The sequence below is a fragment of the Macrosteles quadrilineatus genome, unplaced genomic scaffold, assembly GCF_028750875.1.
Source record: "Macrosteles quadrilineatus isolate MER2022 unplaced genomic scaffold, UCM_ALF_1.0 Scaffold_8__2_contigs__length_117827958, whole genome shotgun sequence".
Classification (NCBI taxonomy): Eukaryota; Metazoa; Arthropoda; class Insecta; order Hemiptera; family Cicadellidae; genus Macrosteles; species Macrosteles quadrilineatus.
In genome coordinates this window covers 46,870,343-46,888,355 of record NW_026542601.1, presented here as the reverse complement: position 1 = coordinate 46,888,355, position 18,013 = coordinate 46,870,343, and the positions used below count along the sequence as shown (strand labels likewise).

The following is an 18,013-nucleotide window of genomic DNA, read 5'->3' as shown; positions in this document are numbered from 1 at the left end:
TCTATTTCAATTTTAGAACGCTCATTTGACAAAGTTTTCTCTGAGAAAAAACCTAGCTTCAATCATATTTAAAGTTGACCAATGGTTTGACTGGTTAAAAAGCAACTTATTTGCAAATATAGCATCCATTTCAATCTAACCTAGAAAAAGATTTAATACATCTGCTATATTTTTTGGACGTAACTAAGGACAGGATTTTTGGACGTATAGTGTTATTGTTGTTTTTAAACCAAACGTGAGTGAAAGATGAGTATGGATTTGGGTAAATGTCTTATGTGGCTTTATTACTGACTAAACCTAGGAACAAAGCTAAGTTTCTTTTTCGGTCGTGAGTTTCGTGCAAAAACAGACGAAGAAGAAAAATAATTCATGAATTTAGAATATTCATTTGTTTGGTTGCTCAGTTTTGAATTTTGCATAAAACTTGTAACTCAAGTGATGAACACGCTAAAAACGTTGAAGATTGATGGTTTAGTCGTAATATTGGCTGTTAAGTCAGAAGCGAATTAATTGCCAGATGGTTTTGTGAAACTGTTCAGTTGGAGCCAGGCGAAGATGATGTCTACATCGCTGCTCCTGCTGGCAATATCGCTGACACTATTTTTATTAGTGGTAAGTCCAAATACTTAGGAAAATTGATGTGTTGGATGTATTATAATTTAGCTTCAAAAAATACGTTTCTTAAAATGAAAGTACCAGCTGTCCAAGCCTTAATTGGTGTCTTTAATCAAGTTTAAACAATATAAAACTGACTACAGTAATACAGAAAAGTAATCAATCCTGATAGTGGGGGCAATAGGAGAAAGAGACATGACTTGGGACGTTTTTTCCCATAAGAATAACACGGGGATCATTTTTAGCCAATTTTTCAAAATTCCTGATCTTTGCCTATACATCCAATACAAATGTCCAACTCCATAAACATTTCAAATCCACATATATTTTTTTTAACCAACACTTTTCACTCACCTACAAACCCATGTAAAATAATGTTAAATTTTTGATCTTTTAATTTTTTATGTTGTATTATTGTTTATAATCAAAAGTTGATACCCACGTAGTGTGCCAGAATTTATACCGTTCGGATACAGTATCTCAAGCCGTTTTAGAGATATAAGCATTTTTAAACAGTTTTATGGACTTAGATAATTTTGAGGTTTGGAAAAGTGTCAAAAAGTCTAGACTTTAAAATTGTTCGTGGTAATTGTTATTTGTACACATAAAAAAATGTTAAAAATTGTTTTGAGCTTTTGATTTTTTTACGTTATAATATTGTTTATAATAAAAAGTTTGTACCCACATAGTGTGCCAGAACTTTAACCGTTTTGCCGTATTTAAGCCATTTTCGAGATATTAGCATTTTAAACAATTTTATGGACTTTTTGGAAATTTAGAGGTGTGGGAAAATGTAAAAAGGGTGGATTTTGAAAATGTTCGTGGTAACTTTTTATTCATAAAAAATAATGTTAATTTTTTTGGGACTTTTTGATTTTTTTGTTGTAATATTGTTTATAATCAAAATTTGATTCTCACGTAATGTGCCAGAATTTCTACCATTTTGCCGTATCTCAAGCGAGAAATCCTGGAAAGCTGTATATACTTAAAAGAAAAATGAGTGTGCTGCGTTTCCTGAGCAATCATTGAAAGGGCCAATTTGCAAACTCAGATAGAAAATATAGAAAAGAGACTTTAAAAGGATTGACCCATAGATTATGGAAAAACGATGTACATAACAGTTTGATATAATCAACATTATTTGTAAATATCTTATAATTTTTTAAAGCTGATCTTGTTTTTTAAATTAATTGTTTAAATAAATTATAAATTATAAATAAATTATTCAAAAGTTTATAAATTATTTTATTTCATTTTATTTTATAAGTTTATAGTCAGTAAATATTTTAATAAATAATTTTACTAATATATATTTTAAATAATATATATGTGTGTGTGTGTGTCCGTCAGCACGATAACTCGAGCAAAAATGATCCGATTTTGATGAAATTTGGTATAAACGTGTAAACGTACGTTTATTTGAACGAGTTCGCGATCCAGCATGATCGGACCATGGGAACAGGGGTTTACGGGGCGTTTTATGGGGTAAAAATAGGTTTTTCCCATTTTTGACCCAAAAAACATAAAATTTAGCAATTTCTTTCCAAACCATTTTGTAGAGCTTAAAAAAACAAATAATTTAGTATATTGAAGCGTTATTATGCGCCTAATGTTTACGTAGAAAATTCCAAAAAATTGCAAATTTAAAATATCCATGTTATTCTTATGGAGAATAAGTAAACTGTTGTAGTTTGCTTGTTTGTGAACATATTTTGATCGAATTTGGAAAATGTATTTATTTCTTACTAACTATTCACATTTTACAAAAAAAAAACTGTTTTACCCTCCCTGATGCAGCAAACCTAAGTACTTCTTAAACTAATTCTATGTAAATCAAGAATAAATGTTATATTTTTAAGTAGACATTTCAGTGTAAATCCAATCAGTCAAATGGAAATTCGCTTAGTCTGCAGGTTTGCTGCGGTGGGGGTATTAATGTTTTTACATATGTTTCCCACTCATAGCCACATTAGGTTGTCCATAATAATGATCCATAATTACTTTTCATAACGATTCTAAAATAAACATAATTTCTTTTACTTCCACTTGGTGGTTTTCAATAACTTTTCTATGTTTTCATAGTTAGCGAATCGGCTCTGTCAATGATTCCTCAAGAAATGCAGCACGGTGTTAACTCAATTTTTTTTAGTATATACAGTTTTCTAGGTTTTCTCGCTTTTAACGAATTTCCTTATTGGGAAGTAGCTATTACCATAGGTGGCACGTTGACCTGGAGTTGGGACCGGTATAATTTTTCATTTTTATGTCAATAGAGGCTAAAAACACGTTCAATTGCCTTAATATATATGTCCGTGAACGCGATAACTTGACTACTTTTTGTCCGATTTTGATGCAATGTTGTACCAGCTGATAATGTAAACAAATGGTGTTCGTCATAAGGATAACACGGGAACATTAAAAGCTACTTTTATAAAGGTAAGGTCAGTTTGCAAGTCTACACACCTAGACGAACATTTTGGTATATATAATGTGGGGTTAAATCTTAAAACAAAAAGTCTTATTATTCACAAAGTTTCATGTAGCGTATTAATGATATACAGTACCTCATTCATGAGTTACAGATCCCCTTCCATCTGTAGTGGTTTTCCCTTCCGAAAGCAATTATAGAGATTAATGCAAAAATAGGAGGAATTATGACAATTACAAACACCCCGCCGCAGCAAACCTGTAGGTAGACCAAGCTAATTTCCATTTGAATTTATAACAAAATGCCACCGTAAAATATCACATTGATTCCCTATTTAAATAGAATTAGTTTAACGAGTACTTAAGTTTGCAGCAACAGGGAGGGTAAAAGTGTTTTTTAACCGATTTCTCCACTACCAACAAAAGGAGGAGGTTCTCTGTGGCGATGTTTTTTTTTCTATGTATGTTCACTAATTTCTCTGTGATTCTTTTACCGATCAGCGTGATTCCACCACCAAAATAACTAGGAGATTTTCTATTTGGTACCATATACAAGAAAAATATTTGTTTGGTGAAAAATGCTGAAAACCTCAAATATTAAACATTTATTTTGTTTGTATTTTTGCAGAGAAGGGAATAAATAATAATAACATTCCTACAGCTGTTAGTTAAAACCATTTAAATGAAGCTACAGCAAGTTTCTTCATAAACCAGTTGCTTCATATTGATTAATAAACTATTTCTTGTCATGGAGCCTAAATAAGTTGCATTTAAAAAATGCATTTTGTTTTGGTTACTATGAAAAGGTATTTAAACGTTTGACCTGATTTGTGTATGATTCTGTTTTGAGTATTGAATGTTCTGATTTATAAAAACAAAGTGAATAGCTGTATGATATTGACAATTTAAGGTGTATTGTGAAAACCAAAGCATTTGTAAAAGAGGTCCAAATATAAATTAGATGCAATTATTCCTTAAACGACATAAGAGGTGTGAGATTGAATAATCGTCAATCGCCTTAAAAGTGTTAAATATTTTAATTACCAAACATGCATTTGTAGATGTGGAATGTTTATTAATATTTTTCACTGCCAAAAATATTATGCCTGCTTCTGAAATGGGAAGCTGATTTGCAATTTCGACTACATCTTGAGCAAACAAAACCACCTACCCCTAAAACCACTTTTAGCTGAACCAATCTATACGTATTTTTCAAAGGTAATATATGTGATAACAACCAATTTTCTACTTTTAAGAGATTTTTTAGTGCTGGTGGCCTGCAATGTGCACATCCTCTTTGATTTTTGTATCAAAAATCATCACAAAGCCGCGCCGACTTACAATACGTGAGCTAGACTAATAGAAAAGTTTACTTTATTAAAATTATTTCATTATTTTTGGAGCATTTGAAGTCGGTTGTATTTTTGTTACAAAAATAAATTATTATGTTAATAGTTTAGTAAGAAAATTATGCATTTTCCAAACGTGATCAAAATATGTCCATAAACTAGCAAACTACAACAGTTTACAATTAATTGTTATACTTATTCTCCATAAGGATGAGAATTTTCAAATAAATGTTTTTTATTATCCCCGCAACCATTAGGCGTGTAATAACGATTCAATATACTAAATTATTTGTTTTTAAGCTCTATAAAATGGTTTGGAAAGAAATTGCTAAATTTTATGTTAGTAAAAAAACATAAACACCCCATAAACACCCGTTCCCATAGTCCGATCATGCTTGTTCTCAAACTCGTTCAAGTAAATTTAGGTTTACACCTTTATACCAAATTTCATCTAAATCAGTTCATTTTTGTTAGAGTTATCGTGCTAACGGACACCCGCACATATATATGTATACATATGAATTTGAACGGATGTTGTTTTTGTCCATTAGGGACTTAAAAGGAAAAAGTAAATCCCGGGTCCAGGTCTTACCATGAGTACTTTGGTAATAGTTTATTCCCAATATGGGAAATTCGCTAAATCTGTATTCTATTTGGGGATCTAAATATAAATTTTAATAATAAAACCAATGTGTACGTTTAAGAATATGAGACTATGCTGATGTCATGGGATCTAGATAGAGGTATCTGGGACAATACTAGAGAGGATATAAGGCTAAATATACAATGCATAGACCATATTTATAACAGACTCAGAAACCCCTTAGAAAAAATACATACAGGCTCAATAAAAACAAAATATTTCAGATCCTTACCCAATTGTAGCAAAGATAGATTAGACAGGAGGAGGAAAAAGAGACACACAGGTAGAAAAACCCAGATTAAATTAGACACTTTTAGAAAGCAAACTAAAACAGGAAAACTGGAATGTTAAAAATTATGAAGATGTAATCAAAGGTTTTGAAGAGTTAGTCTTAAAGTATAAACACATATCGAGACAGAACCACTTAATTTACCACCTCAGGTGGCACACTGGGCAGTGAAGCACTCACAGAGAAAACAAGTGAAAGGAATGGATGGATAATAAGACTTTAGACCGGATAAAGGAAAGAGACAGAATTTTTAGGCTATGGAAGTTTGGTAACCAAATTAGAAACACAAAAAATAACTACTACAAAACATTATTTGTAGAAAACAGTAAAAGTACAAGGAATATATGGGAAAATATAAGCAGGCTGTTAAGCAGATAGAAAAAAAAACTGTATCGATGATACGGTAAAAAATGACATTGAAAAGATATTAAGCTAAAATGATATTGTGAGTAGTATTTTAGCTTTTTTAGTAGTGTTGAGCTTAGTATTTTATTGATGGAATGGATAACATTAAACACAATATTGTACTGCAAGTACAGCTTAATACCACAGCCAGAGTTTGAAAGGGAATCCCCAAAAAGCCAATATATACCACCTGCTACAAAAAAAATCAACGCCAGAATTAAAAGTACGGCTTCTGAAACATCACCAGGTATTGAAGGTATCCGAATGAATGACATCAAGTTAGTAGCTGAAAACATATCAGAACCACTATCAAAAACTAATTAAACTCTCAATTTTACAAAAATCCTTTCTAGATTGTTTAAATACATCAGTAATTAGACCTATTTATAAGAGTAAAAACAAGAATGAATTCCAAACTACCGTACAATAGCAATGTTTCCATCCTTCGAAAAAGATCATTGAGAAATAGTTATTAAACTACCTTTACAGATACATAGAAAACAATAACTTTTTGAGTAGCAAACAATTTGGCTTTAGAAAGAATTGCAGTACAGAGCACGCTCTAAAAGAATTTTCAAATACTGTACTGTAAATAGTGTTTTTAATAATACCCTGCCATAAATTAGGCTTATTTATTGATTTTTCTAAGGCCTTCGATATCATCGAGTCTTACCTCTTCAAAAACTAGGTGTGAGGGGCCCCTACTTGACATTACTTAATAGGTACCTTACAAACAGAAAATTTGTAGTGAAAGTTATGAATGAATTTAGCGAGGAAAAGGAGATAAAATAATATGTTGTGCCTCCCTCAAGGGAGCCAAATTGGACTAATACTTTTAATTATTGACCTAAATGATCTACTTAATAGGATAACCAACTGTGATATATTGGCATATAGGCCCTACTGACTTATTAATTATTAAGTTTATTATTATTAATTAAGAATTATTAAAGCTTTTGAAGACGGGAGCTTTGCTCAGATTACTGCTTGTGATCTGAGCAAGGCATTCGATCTTGTGGATCACTCAGTGTTATTAGATAAATTAAGTTTTTACGGCATTAAGGGTTCGTGTTTAAAGTTTTTTGAATCATACTTGCATGGAAGATCTCAGTTTGTTGAGTTGAAGGGTGATCGTTCAAGATGTCTGGATGCAATAATGGGAGTACCACAGGGTTCTATTTTGGGGCCTTTATTATTCCTTTTATCAATTAATGACCTACCTGCCAATGTGTCCCTTTCTTCAACTACAATGTTTGCAGACGACACAACCTTTCTTAGTACAAGCAATGATACAAATGTCTTGTCTAATATTGCCAAAAATACTATTTTAGAAGCCAAGCAATGGTTTAGTGCAATGGTTTGATTATTAATGAGAATAAAACTCAACACTTACTCTGTCAGACTATAAATAGAGTCGAGGATTACAATGAACCAAATGACATAAAAATTTTAGGTTTAGTGATTGACAACTGTCTGACCTGGTCTCAACACATTGATTTCATTAGTGGTAAGTTGTCTAAGTTTATTTATCTTCTTAAATGTCTTAGCTCTAGTCTGCTTCAGAATTATTTAAAGTCTGTGTATTATGTTTTTTTTCACTCAATTTTAAGTTATGGTGTTTTGTTATGGGGTAATAGTACCCATGTAAATAATGTATTGTTAATTCAAAAGAAGGCTGTGAGAATCATAACTAGATCTCGCCGAAGAGCACATTGTAAACCGTTATTTGTGGGCACTGGCATATTAACTGCTGGTGTAACAACCTGGTGTCATTAATGTTTTTATCCTGCATTGTCTGATTAATGTCAAGAAAAAGGAAAAAGAGTATGATTTGCGCCAAGACATTCATGGTTATAACACAAGGAATAGGGGTCTAGTTGATGTACCTCACTGTAGGCTACAGAAAACTGCAAACAGTCATTTTGTTTTAGGTATTAAATTATTTAATAAGCTTCATCCCCAAGTCAAGTCCTTGCCGTTAAGTGTCTTTAAAAAAAATTAATTATGTGGCTTTCATCTCACCCATTTTACAAAATTGAGGAATTTTTTGAATGTGATCTCATTTTTGGCTAATGTTAAATGTTTTTAAGTTAGGCTAGGATTTTTATTACTGTAATTAATTTTCATATATTTCATGTTCACTATTTTGTATGTTTTTTACCATATTCCATCTGTGATAATGTTAGAAATGTCGTCCCTCTATGTTAGTTGTACACCTGTGATAACCATTAGCCTTTTTAAGAAAGACCCACTATTATTCATAATTTAAGTTTGTTAAGTTTGCCTATTTTTTAAAAATATTTTAAACCTGTTAAATGTTAAACTAAGGGCAGCCTATATTTTGGAATTGTTATGTCAAATTTTATTAATTATAAGAATTGTATCTTATATCTTTTTACAATAATAATGACGATGTCAATTACAATAATGTATTGTTTAAAGACTGAATAAATGACTATTCTATTCTGACTGATGACATCCTTATATTCTCAGGACATAAAACTTTAAAACTGCAGTAAAAACTTACAAGACGATTTTAACCTACTTAACAGACGAGTTAAGTACACAGACAAGTATGAACACATGACAATGGTTTAGTTATAATATGAGCAAAAAAATTGTATCTTGCACTTTCGCCCCAGAAATATTAAACTAGATAGGAATGTCATGATAAAGTACCATGATTGTGAATGTTTACAAGGTTTAACAGAATGCAATTGCAGTTACATTAAAGTCACTGATAGCACAAACTATTTAGGCCGTACAGTTGATAATAAACTGACTTCGAAATAGCATGTAGCCATGCTTAGTAAAAAACTAGACTCATGTACCTACAGGACTGATGTACAATCTAGATAACAAAATTACAACAGAGGTAAAACACGCTGTTTACAAATCATTATTTGAATCAGTAATGAGATATGGCATAAATGTGTAGGGAAATAGCCACTTTAAATAAATAATTAGCCTACAGAAAATATGTTTAAGGGCATTGGACCTTAGAATATACGATATTAACCACATTCATACTAAATATTTTATAGGTTAATTACTTACCTACTCCAAAGGGAATTTTCACATACAATATTTTTTTAATTCAATATCATGGACAGAGTGCGAATAAAACCAAAACTCAAAGACCAGTAGATACGAGGAGTACTATAAAATACAGACCGCCGATACCCAATACTTAATATGGGCAGAGACTGGTAAAGTATTTATTGCCATATCTATTTAATAGGCTACCAACAAGGATATAAGGTATCTATATAATTAATACGCTACATGAAACTTTGTCGGTTGAACTCCTCCGCCATTTCTTAACAGATTTTATCCATTGACGTCTCATTGGAAAGAGCGTGTCGCGTAGATTTGCAAACTGGCCTTACATTTTTGAAAAAGTCCCTTGGGCTCTGCCCCAGTGGCTTTGAAAGTTCCTATGTTATCCTTATGGAGAACATAATTGTTTACATTTTGATCAGCTGTATAATTTAATTTCTGTTATTTATTTTTCAATTCAACGAAACGCATTGAGTAAATTTACTGATTTTGTTTGAATTAAATATTTACTACTTTAATTTACATTCGTACATATTACAGTGTAAAAAATCGAGAGAGCCTGGGCAATTTGATATATTTGACCAAAAAAGAAAAATGAATTGAAGAGGTGGATTTAACTTTATGATGATTGGCAAAGGAAAACACTCTAAGGCTGTATTAATCTGTACGGCAAGGACATTAAATATATGTTTTGATAAAAGCCAGGTGATTTTAAAATAATATGACTATATCCAAGAAACCGTAATAAAACTTTCACTGAAGGATTTGCTTTATTCACATTTAAGGGAAACAAAAAAACCATTTAAACAACATTAGGCCATTCAATTCTGCATTTTTTCAGGTATAACAGTAACTAGCCAAATAAATGCCAATTGAAGCAAATAAAACTGTGACAGAGAGGTTATGCAGAAAATCAAGCAGTTCTTAAGTAATGTAAATAAAACGTTATCACTATAAAAAATGAATGAAATTTGTAAACGTACTGGCGACAATGGGTAGTAGTCAATGGTAGTACCATGCAGACTACATTATCATTGACGAAGATCATCATGGACAACCTAATGCGGCTATAAGTTGGAAAGATTCGTAGAATACGCTAAAAACCAGATAAAATAATAAAATATTTACAAAAACATTTTGATTATATGATACTGTTAGGTACGTAATCTATGAGTTGAGTCTCTTAAACTCATCGGAAATTATGACTTTTTAATTTTTTAATAAGTTATTGGTTTTTAAATACTGTAACTACTTTCTTTACTTATTTGCAATTACTCGATTTCGAGCAACATGTACACTAGTTTAGAATCATAATGCCTACAATAAAGCAGTCTATGAAGGATTTACAAGCAGTGAGACAGACTTCACTTAAATCCCCCAGCATAAAAATATGATTCTAGGCCAAAGTGGCATTTAACTAAATATAACACAGCATACACAAACATAGACACTTTTACATACACATAAATTTGTTTCTTACACTAGCCTAGGACAAACCTTACAATGGACTGCATGCAACTTTGTTAGCTGACACTATTACAACACTCTAAAACACACACCAACTCCACAAGATTAAGGCCACAGTTCACAAAAAACTCATTTTTTAGGTAAAAATAGATAAAAGAACGGATTTTAGCAATTTTATTCATTCTGCTTATGAAAAGCGTCCATTTTTAGTGCGAGGTTATGTTCAACCAACAAAAACGAAACGAGCAACTCTTTTATTCCATAAGCCTGAAAGACACTGTCACTCACTCCACTACCAGTACCACACAACATATACTCAAAAATCCAAAGACAACGAAACGTTGCAATCATCAATCTAGGTAGAATGCCATTTGTTATAAGATTTTCGTTCCTACTTCTTTATATGTTATTGTTATTGTTCATTGTTATACTACTTTTTAATGCGTTTAGAGTTAATTCTTGCTGCCAAAATACTCCTGTTATAAAATAAGTGCCCGTCACAAACCACCTTAGAACTCATAATTCTTTGTGGACTTACAAAAAACTAAAGAAAAAAATACTGTAAACTTAATAATTTTTTTAGAACCCATTAGTCCTCGCCGACAAGTTTTGTAAACTTAGCGAGGCCATGCATGTTTATATTTTAAATAAACATATATATATGTTTATTTAATGTTTATAAATGTTTATAAATGTTTATAAATTGTTTATAAATGTTCCAAGATAAATTCAGTCCATAGTACAGTTTTTGAAATCTTTGAAATTGTGGAAGTTGTTATACTAAAGTAATTTTGCTCCTTTTAATAAGTTTTTTCTCCTATATTTTCAATTTTGAAGTTATCTATCATTGTACTTGTAAATTTTTATTACAGTGAAGGTTTTGTTTTGTTTTTGATAAGGTTTTTTTATTTTGAAACAGCAACTTAATATTTTATTCTCATGCTAGATTTTAGTGGTATAGTGTTATAGTTGTATCAATGGTTGACTGGGCAGGTGACTGGGGCTTGGCCGATGCAATTATTTAATAACTGTGATGATGACGGCGACGGCGACTTCCATTGTCTTGAGCTACATTCCACAGATCAATACATTAATGTTTTTAATTATCATTTAAAGAGCCTGAAAATTTGTCACAATAACATTAGAAGCTTTTCCAAAAATTTTGATGAGTTTTTAGTTTACTTAGATTCTTTTAATACCAGTCTAGATGTTATAATTTTTTCTGAGTGCTGGCTTGGCGGGGGAGAGGTGGGGGCGAACATCGACGGGTTTGACACTCACATGACTACCACTCAACTTAACCGCAATGATGGTATCATTGTGTTTACTAACAAATCACTATCAGCGACTGCACGACAAATCACTCTGGGGGACGTTCATGGGTTATCACTGGACTTTGTGTACTGCAACAAGAACTTCAATTTACTCGCACTCTACAGAACATTCGACAGCAATCCAGTACAATTCACTAGTGAACTTGAGACTTATTATCAGAACATAGATAGAAACAAAATGTGCATTTTTATGGGTGACATGAATTTAAACCTTTTGAACAAGGATATACTAATTGACCTCTACTTAAACAGTTTACTTGGTTCTGGACTTGTACAGTGTGTGGACAGACCGACTAGAGTTACACAGGACACTGCCTCCTGCATTGATCACATATTTGTGCGTTACTGTGACATGGCTGCTGTGCGCGCTGCTGTACTGCACACTAGCCTCACCCCTCACCGACCACTATGCCACCGCCCTCACTATACATGACACTGCATACACTCACGCACACACACTTAACATTCACACTGCAACCGGACCTTCTCAAACTTACCTTGATCACACCCTTCTCACTCAAAATCTCTCTCAGACCGACTGGGGACCTGTCCTAAACTGTATAGATATCAATATGTGCTGTGAAATGTTTTACAAAAATCTAGATTTTGCTTTACAAAATGCAAAAAAAACTATAACTTCAAGATCATCTAGACGTAAAAGAATTAAACCATGGATTACTGACAGTTTGGTCAAATCAATACGTACTAGAGACAAATTAAGTAAAGCCGCTCGTCGTGAACCATTTAATGATTATCTACAAACTTATTATAGGAATTACAGACAAAGCCTATGCAATCTATTAAAAAGAGCCAAACGAGATTTTTACAGGGAAAGATTTTACCAGAACAATAGGAATCCAAAATTGTTTTGGGGACTGATCAATGATCTTGCTGGCAGGCCACGTAATAAAAATTCATTTCCAATTGATAAATTTATTCCCAGCATGTCTCATGATACTCAAGCCGCAAAACACGAGATAGCAGATGATTTTAATAACTTCTTTGCTTCTGTTGGAGTAAATCTATCGAGGCAGATAGATGCGGGTGGGACCCCAGTGGTTGTTGACTCTGACTACAGACTGGACTCTACTTTCACACTGCAAACTGTTTCTGCACAAGACGTACTACGACACATCTCCGAGCTGCGCGGTGGCTCAGCTCCGGGTCTGGACGAAGTTTCGGCTGATTTACTTAAACAAAACGCACTCATAATTTACATTCCGCTGCTACACATAATTAATCTATCTCTACTGACTGGTATATTCCCGGCTCAATTCAAAACTGCAAAAGTAATTCCTTTATTTAGGATTTTAGGTGATCCAAAAGACTGTAACAACTTTAGACCAATCTCATTGTTAAGCGTGTTTTCCAAGGTTTTAGAGCGTATTGTCAAGGAGCAGTTGGTGGAGTACCTTCATAATAACAATATATTATCTAATTCACAATTTGGGTTTAGAAAAGATAAAAACATCTCTGATGCACTTTTTGAAGTATGTAAATCTATAAATAACTCAATGGCAAATAACAATCGTTCTATGTTAATTTTCTTAGATTTAAAAAAAGCATTTGACTCAATTAACAGAAACTTGTTGATAGCAAAATTGGAACAGATCGGTGTCAGAGGCACTGCTCTCGCCTGGTTCAAAAATTATTTATCTGACAGACATCAAGTAGTTTCCATTTGTGGTGTGAATAGTGATGCAAATTTAATTGAGTATGGGGTTATTCAGGGAAGTACTCTGGGGCCTATACTTTTTCTAATATATATAAATAACATTTCAAAACTGAACCTGGATGGTGAACTATTTTTATTTGCTGACGACACATTAGTTTTGTTAAAGGGTCGTTCTTGGGAGGATGTCAGGTCTAAAGCTCTCCGTGACCTCTCACTTCTAAAAAAATGGATAGATCAAAATGTGCTCTCACTTAATGTGAAATCGACTAAATTTCTTCCGATATCACTCAGTACAAGCACTGATTATAGTCTAGACAATTTGAAGATTCATGGTTGCGGCGACCATAACAGTATATCTTGTAATTGTGAATACATTGAAAAAGTAGATTATTACAAATATTTAGGTGTTTATTTTGACTACCGAATGAGGTGGTCAGAGCATGTAGATTTCTTAAAGAAAAGGATTCGTAAATACATATATGCTTTTAATCAACTGAGTGTCATTTTGGACGAGGAAGACGTAAAGAGAGCTTATTTCACTTATGTACAATCCTTGATTTCATTTGGTATTATCTGCTGGGGAGCATGCTATCACACCACCTTGGAACCCTTGAATGTGGTCCAAAGATCAATTTTGAAAGTAGCTTTTAGAAAAAATAAAAGGTACTCCACTGATGCGCTATTCCGTGAGACGGGAGTATTACCAGTCAGACATATTTTCATTCAGTTTCTTCTTAGTCACACATTCAAAAACTCAAACACGATCCTTACAGCAGTCACACATCAACACTACACAAGATATTCACACAATGTTGGAATATCTGTCCCTCAGCTACATAAGTCAGTTCTAACTACCAACTGTTTTTATGTTGCTCAGATTCTATATCGAAATCTAATTCAAAAATATAATATTCAACACATTTTTAGTTTACCCTCAATACAAAAATTCAAAAAACTGATGCTTGTTTTGCTGCACACGATTACCAATGAAGAGGCCGAAACTTTGATCAGACCTAACCTTACTTGACCCTGACTAAACAATCCTTTGTAAACTCACCCTACAATATTCATTTAGGCTAGGCCTATTCTATAAATGTTTAAAGTTAATAAGTTAATAAAGATATGGATTACAAAAGGTGTTTTATTTAAACAAATGAACAATTAACATGCAATGAGAAAAGGTTTGACGTTACAATGAAAGGATTGACAATGGTGTATGGGGTTGAAATTAAATTGAAATAAGTTAAAAGATAAATTTGAATAATAACTTGAAGGTTCAAATAATTTAGATGTGATATAAGTTTATCTCAGGTTAGGGTGTCGTGCTGGCTTGAATGCTAAGAATGAATAAATTTGATAGTGTCCAAATAGGCCTAATTAATGTGTTAAACTTACACAATCTCAACAATGGAAAATCTAATTTTGGTGTTGTCCAAAAGGTAAGTCCAATTAGCACAAAATTTAAAAGAGTTTAAAGAAAAGTTTATACTTAATTTTGAAGATAATGATTGAGTTGAGTCCTCTTGAGGTTTAGGCTACTATGTGATATAACTTGAAACTGGTCTTCTTGATAAATGAATTTTATTTAACTTAGGTAAAATTTTGAGTCCTTCTTCTAACAATTTCAACTTCTCAATGGCTTCCTTCTCTCTCAATTTCAATGTTCACATCACTGATTGTTGAACACATGGGATCACTTTCACTGCTACTTAAATTTTGATTCCTTAAGGACTAATTTTGAAATGATATTATAAGAAATTTTGATGTATTGCAATTCTCTTACATATTTAATAAATAATTAGGTTGTGGGCGTTGTAAAAAAAAAATATAGGCTATGAAATGAATATTATTGATGATTAATTGAACATATTAATAAATTATATAAATTAGGAAAATGAATATTAGGACAGTCTTTCTGAGGAGTGATTATTAGGTGTATGAATAGAAGTTAACATAAAAAAAAACTTAATAATAAATAATGAATGAAATGAAATGAAATATTACACCTTGACCCTTCGACCCCATCGCCCTCACAATGTCTCCTGTCTTAGATTGCACTGGCTTTGGTTGTCGTCGCCGACATTCTCTTATCCGCTAAACGATCAAGTTAAATTAACAAGGCTTAAAAACCTTCCCAATTTTAGTGTGTGCCCTCAATTTGCTTAGACTGATAACAGCCAGGCCTACGCACAGGCACCTGCCCATGTAGGCCTATCCCATAAGTAAGGCAAATTTATTTTATTTTAGAAATATTGTACTGTTAGTTGTATAGCTACTCTCTGTTTTAGTTTATATTTTTGGGATAAATAAACGTTTTTCATTTCATTTCATTTCATTTCATTTTCATTTTCATTTCATTTCATTTCATTTCATTTCATTTCATTTTCATTTCATTTCATTTCATTTCATTTCATTTCATTTCATTTCATTTCATTTCATTTCATTTCATTTCATTTCATTTCATTTCATTTCATTTCATATATTTGTGATAGTAAATATTTCTAATCTTATTTTAAAAGTATATGTTTTAAAAGTAAAACATTTTCCTTCAATAGGTACATTGCCAATAATTCAAATTGAATGGCAATTATTCTATTTTAGTTATTTTATTAATCATTTGTATTTTACTAGCAGTTATACATTCCCTAGTAAAAAAATTATCAATTGTTATTTTGCTTAATAGAATTACTTTGTTACTTTCCAATATCCTTATCCGTCTGGTCGAACTACACGTTAGGTGTCAACTGCCACATCATCACCATAAAGATTTCTTTGTGTTTTCAATTTTAAATGTAACTTAAGTCGAATCGTAGATGAGGATGAACCTGATGATTTGACAGTTGTCATGAAACAATAACTTTGTCAAGGAGGATAAGCATATTGTAGGGTAAACAAATAATTCCTTTAATATAAATCAATATCCAGAAGTAGGACAATGAATTATGTTATGGATTTTGGTTATGTGGTGTCATCAAAAGTTCCATAAGTGTTTTGTTTTAATCTAAAATATGTACCATTATCTTCTGACCAACAAAAGAGATAAAACCTTCCGTTATATAAATCATATTTACATTTTAAAAAACTAATCAAAAACTTAACTAATGCCTCAAATTTATTTTCGTAAGAAAATTCAAATCATTACATATTACAAATTTGACTTTTTAAAGTTATTGTTTCCTCAATTGTACTCAAATATCTAGGATATTTAATTTTATCCATCAATTCGCTGTATTTTCTAACTTATACAAACTACTGTATACAGAGCTATCAATCAAATTCATTTTATTACAGCATTAGTAAATTCATTACCACCATTTTTTTTTTAGATTCTGATGCATAACTTTTTTTGAAAAATCATAATCAATAAGAGTACAAGCTTTTGCATCCTGAGTTGTGGGTGTGCAATGCAGTTCTGATCATTTTAATAGCAAGAGTAAATTATTCTATTTAAGCTAAAACTCAAGTTAATACAAGCTCATTTTAAGAGTTAAATACTCTCTGTTGTTTTAGGGGGCTGACAGAAATTGCAACAAACTTCTTTCTGGTGAGTTTACTAAATAATATAAATTAATAAATGCTCTTGTCAATATATCAACACTAAAAACTTACAAAATTTGACCAGGCACCCCGATCATAACTTTTTATCAATCTTCATTTGTTTTTCCGTCAAGGCCCATTTATATGTTGTTACGGATTTCAGTTCTGAACATGGTCAGCCAACTCTGTCTGCCGACTATGCGCGGACAGTCGACAGACAGTTGAAAGACAGTTGACACACAGTAGTTATATCCTGTGCGGGGTTTATTTTTCTGAACCATGGACCTAATAAATCTAGGAAAAGACGATGATGGACCCAACATTTTCTGGAGAAAGTTTCGTACTATGGTCACAATATTCTATCACACCTTCAGATTAGGTGGAGGATTTAGGAACTTTGAAACGAGGTTAACTTCTAAAGATTTGGAAATTTTGCTGGGCTTTGTTGGTAATAAGATTTTAAACTTTAAGAGATGTACAATTCAATAAAATGTCATATAATAATATAAATTATTAACAACGAATTCCAAAACTTTCAAGAAACTCCATCCAGCTATTTCATTACCGCCCAAAAATCGTAATATTACCGCTTTACAGTCTAACTAAATGGGCTGAACGTTGAACACCTTCGGCTTGTTACCAGTCTCCTGTCTCCAGACACGTCCACTTATGCAGACTTTAGACAAAAGTTTTGTCTCTTGCCTCCGTGTTTCCCGTTCGAACGGACAACAGAAAACACTGTATTTTGTCTCCAAAAACACCGAAATTTGTCGGCCGACTTACTGGAGACAAAAGGCAACACGCCGGAGACAGTCGGCAGACAATGTTTCCGCAGAGAAATCGTCATGTGTGTACGGGGCCCTACCAGCATTGACGAGTTTTGCCTCTCGACGAGGGTTGTGTAGCGACATCCACTCGGACTGCGGAACAAATTATGTAGGTGCTGCTAATGAAGTTCAAAAGGTTTTAAAGAAATTCTTTATTCAGAAAGAAACTCAAGAAGCTCTTAGTAAGTTTTCCATGAAAAAAAAAACATTAAATACGTTTTTTTACGTTTTTAGTTAGTGAGTCGGTGGCTCAGTCGGTAGCGTCGCGGACTTCGGGCCCAAGGCAGTAGTGTCGTGGGTTCGGATCCTGGTCACTGCTGATAACATTTTATCAGTACAGTTCACCTTTGTACTGTACCGGCTCACTCCTTGCTTTGCTGTAAAC

At 32.5% G+C, this 18,013-nt stretch overlaps 1 protein-coding gene across 2 annotated transcripts in view; it reads left to right on the top strand.

The window, feature by feature from the left end:
* The first annotated feature begins 521 nt into the window (after positions 1–521).
* Positions 522–18,013, top strand: part of LOC129000855 (uncharacterized) — a 253,328-nt gene continuing 235,836 nt past the window's right edge. For both annotated transcript variants that reach the window (XM_054427905.1, XM_054427904.1), the window contains exons 1-2: positions 522–612; positions 16,775–16,808. In XM_054427905.1, coding sequence (XP_054283880.1) covers positions 556–612; positions 16,775–16,808 — 91 coding nt within the window. In that variant the 5' untranslated portion in view covers positions 522–555. The remainder of the gene's footprint in view (positions 613–16,774; positions 16,809–18,013) is intronic.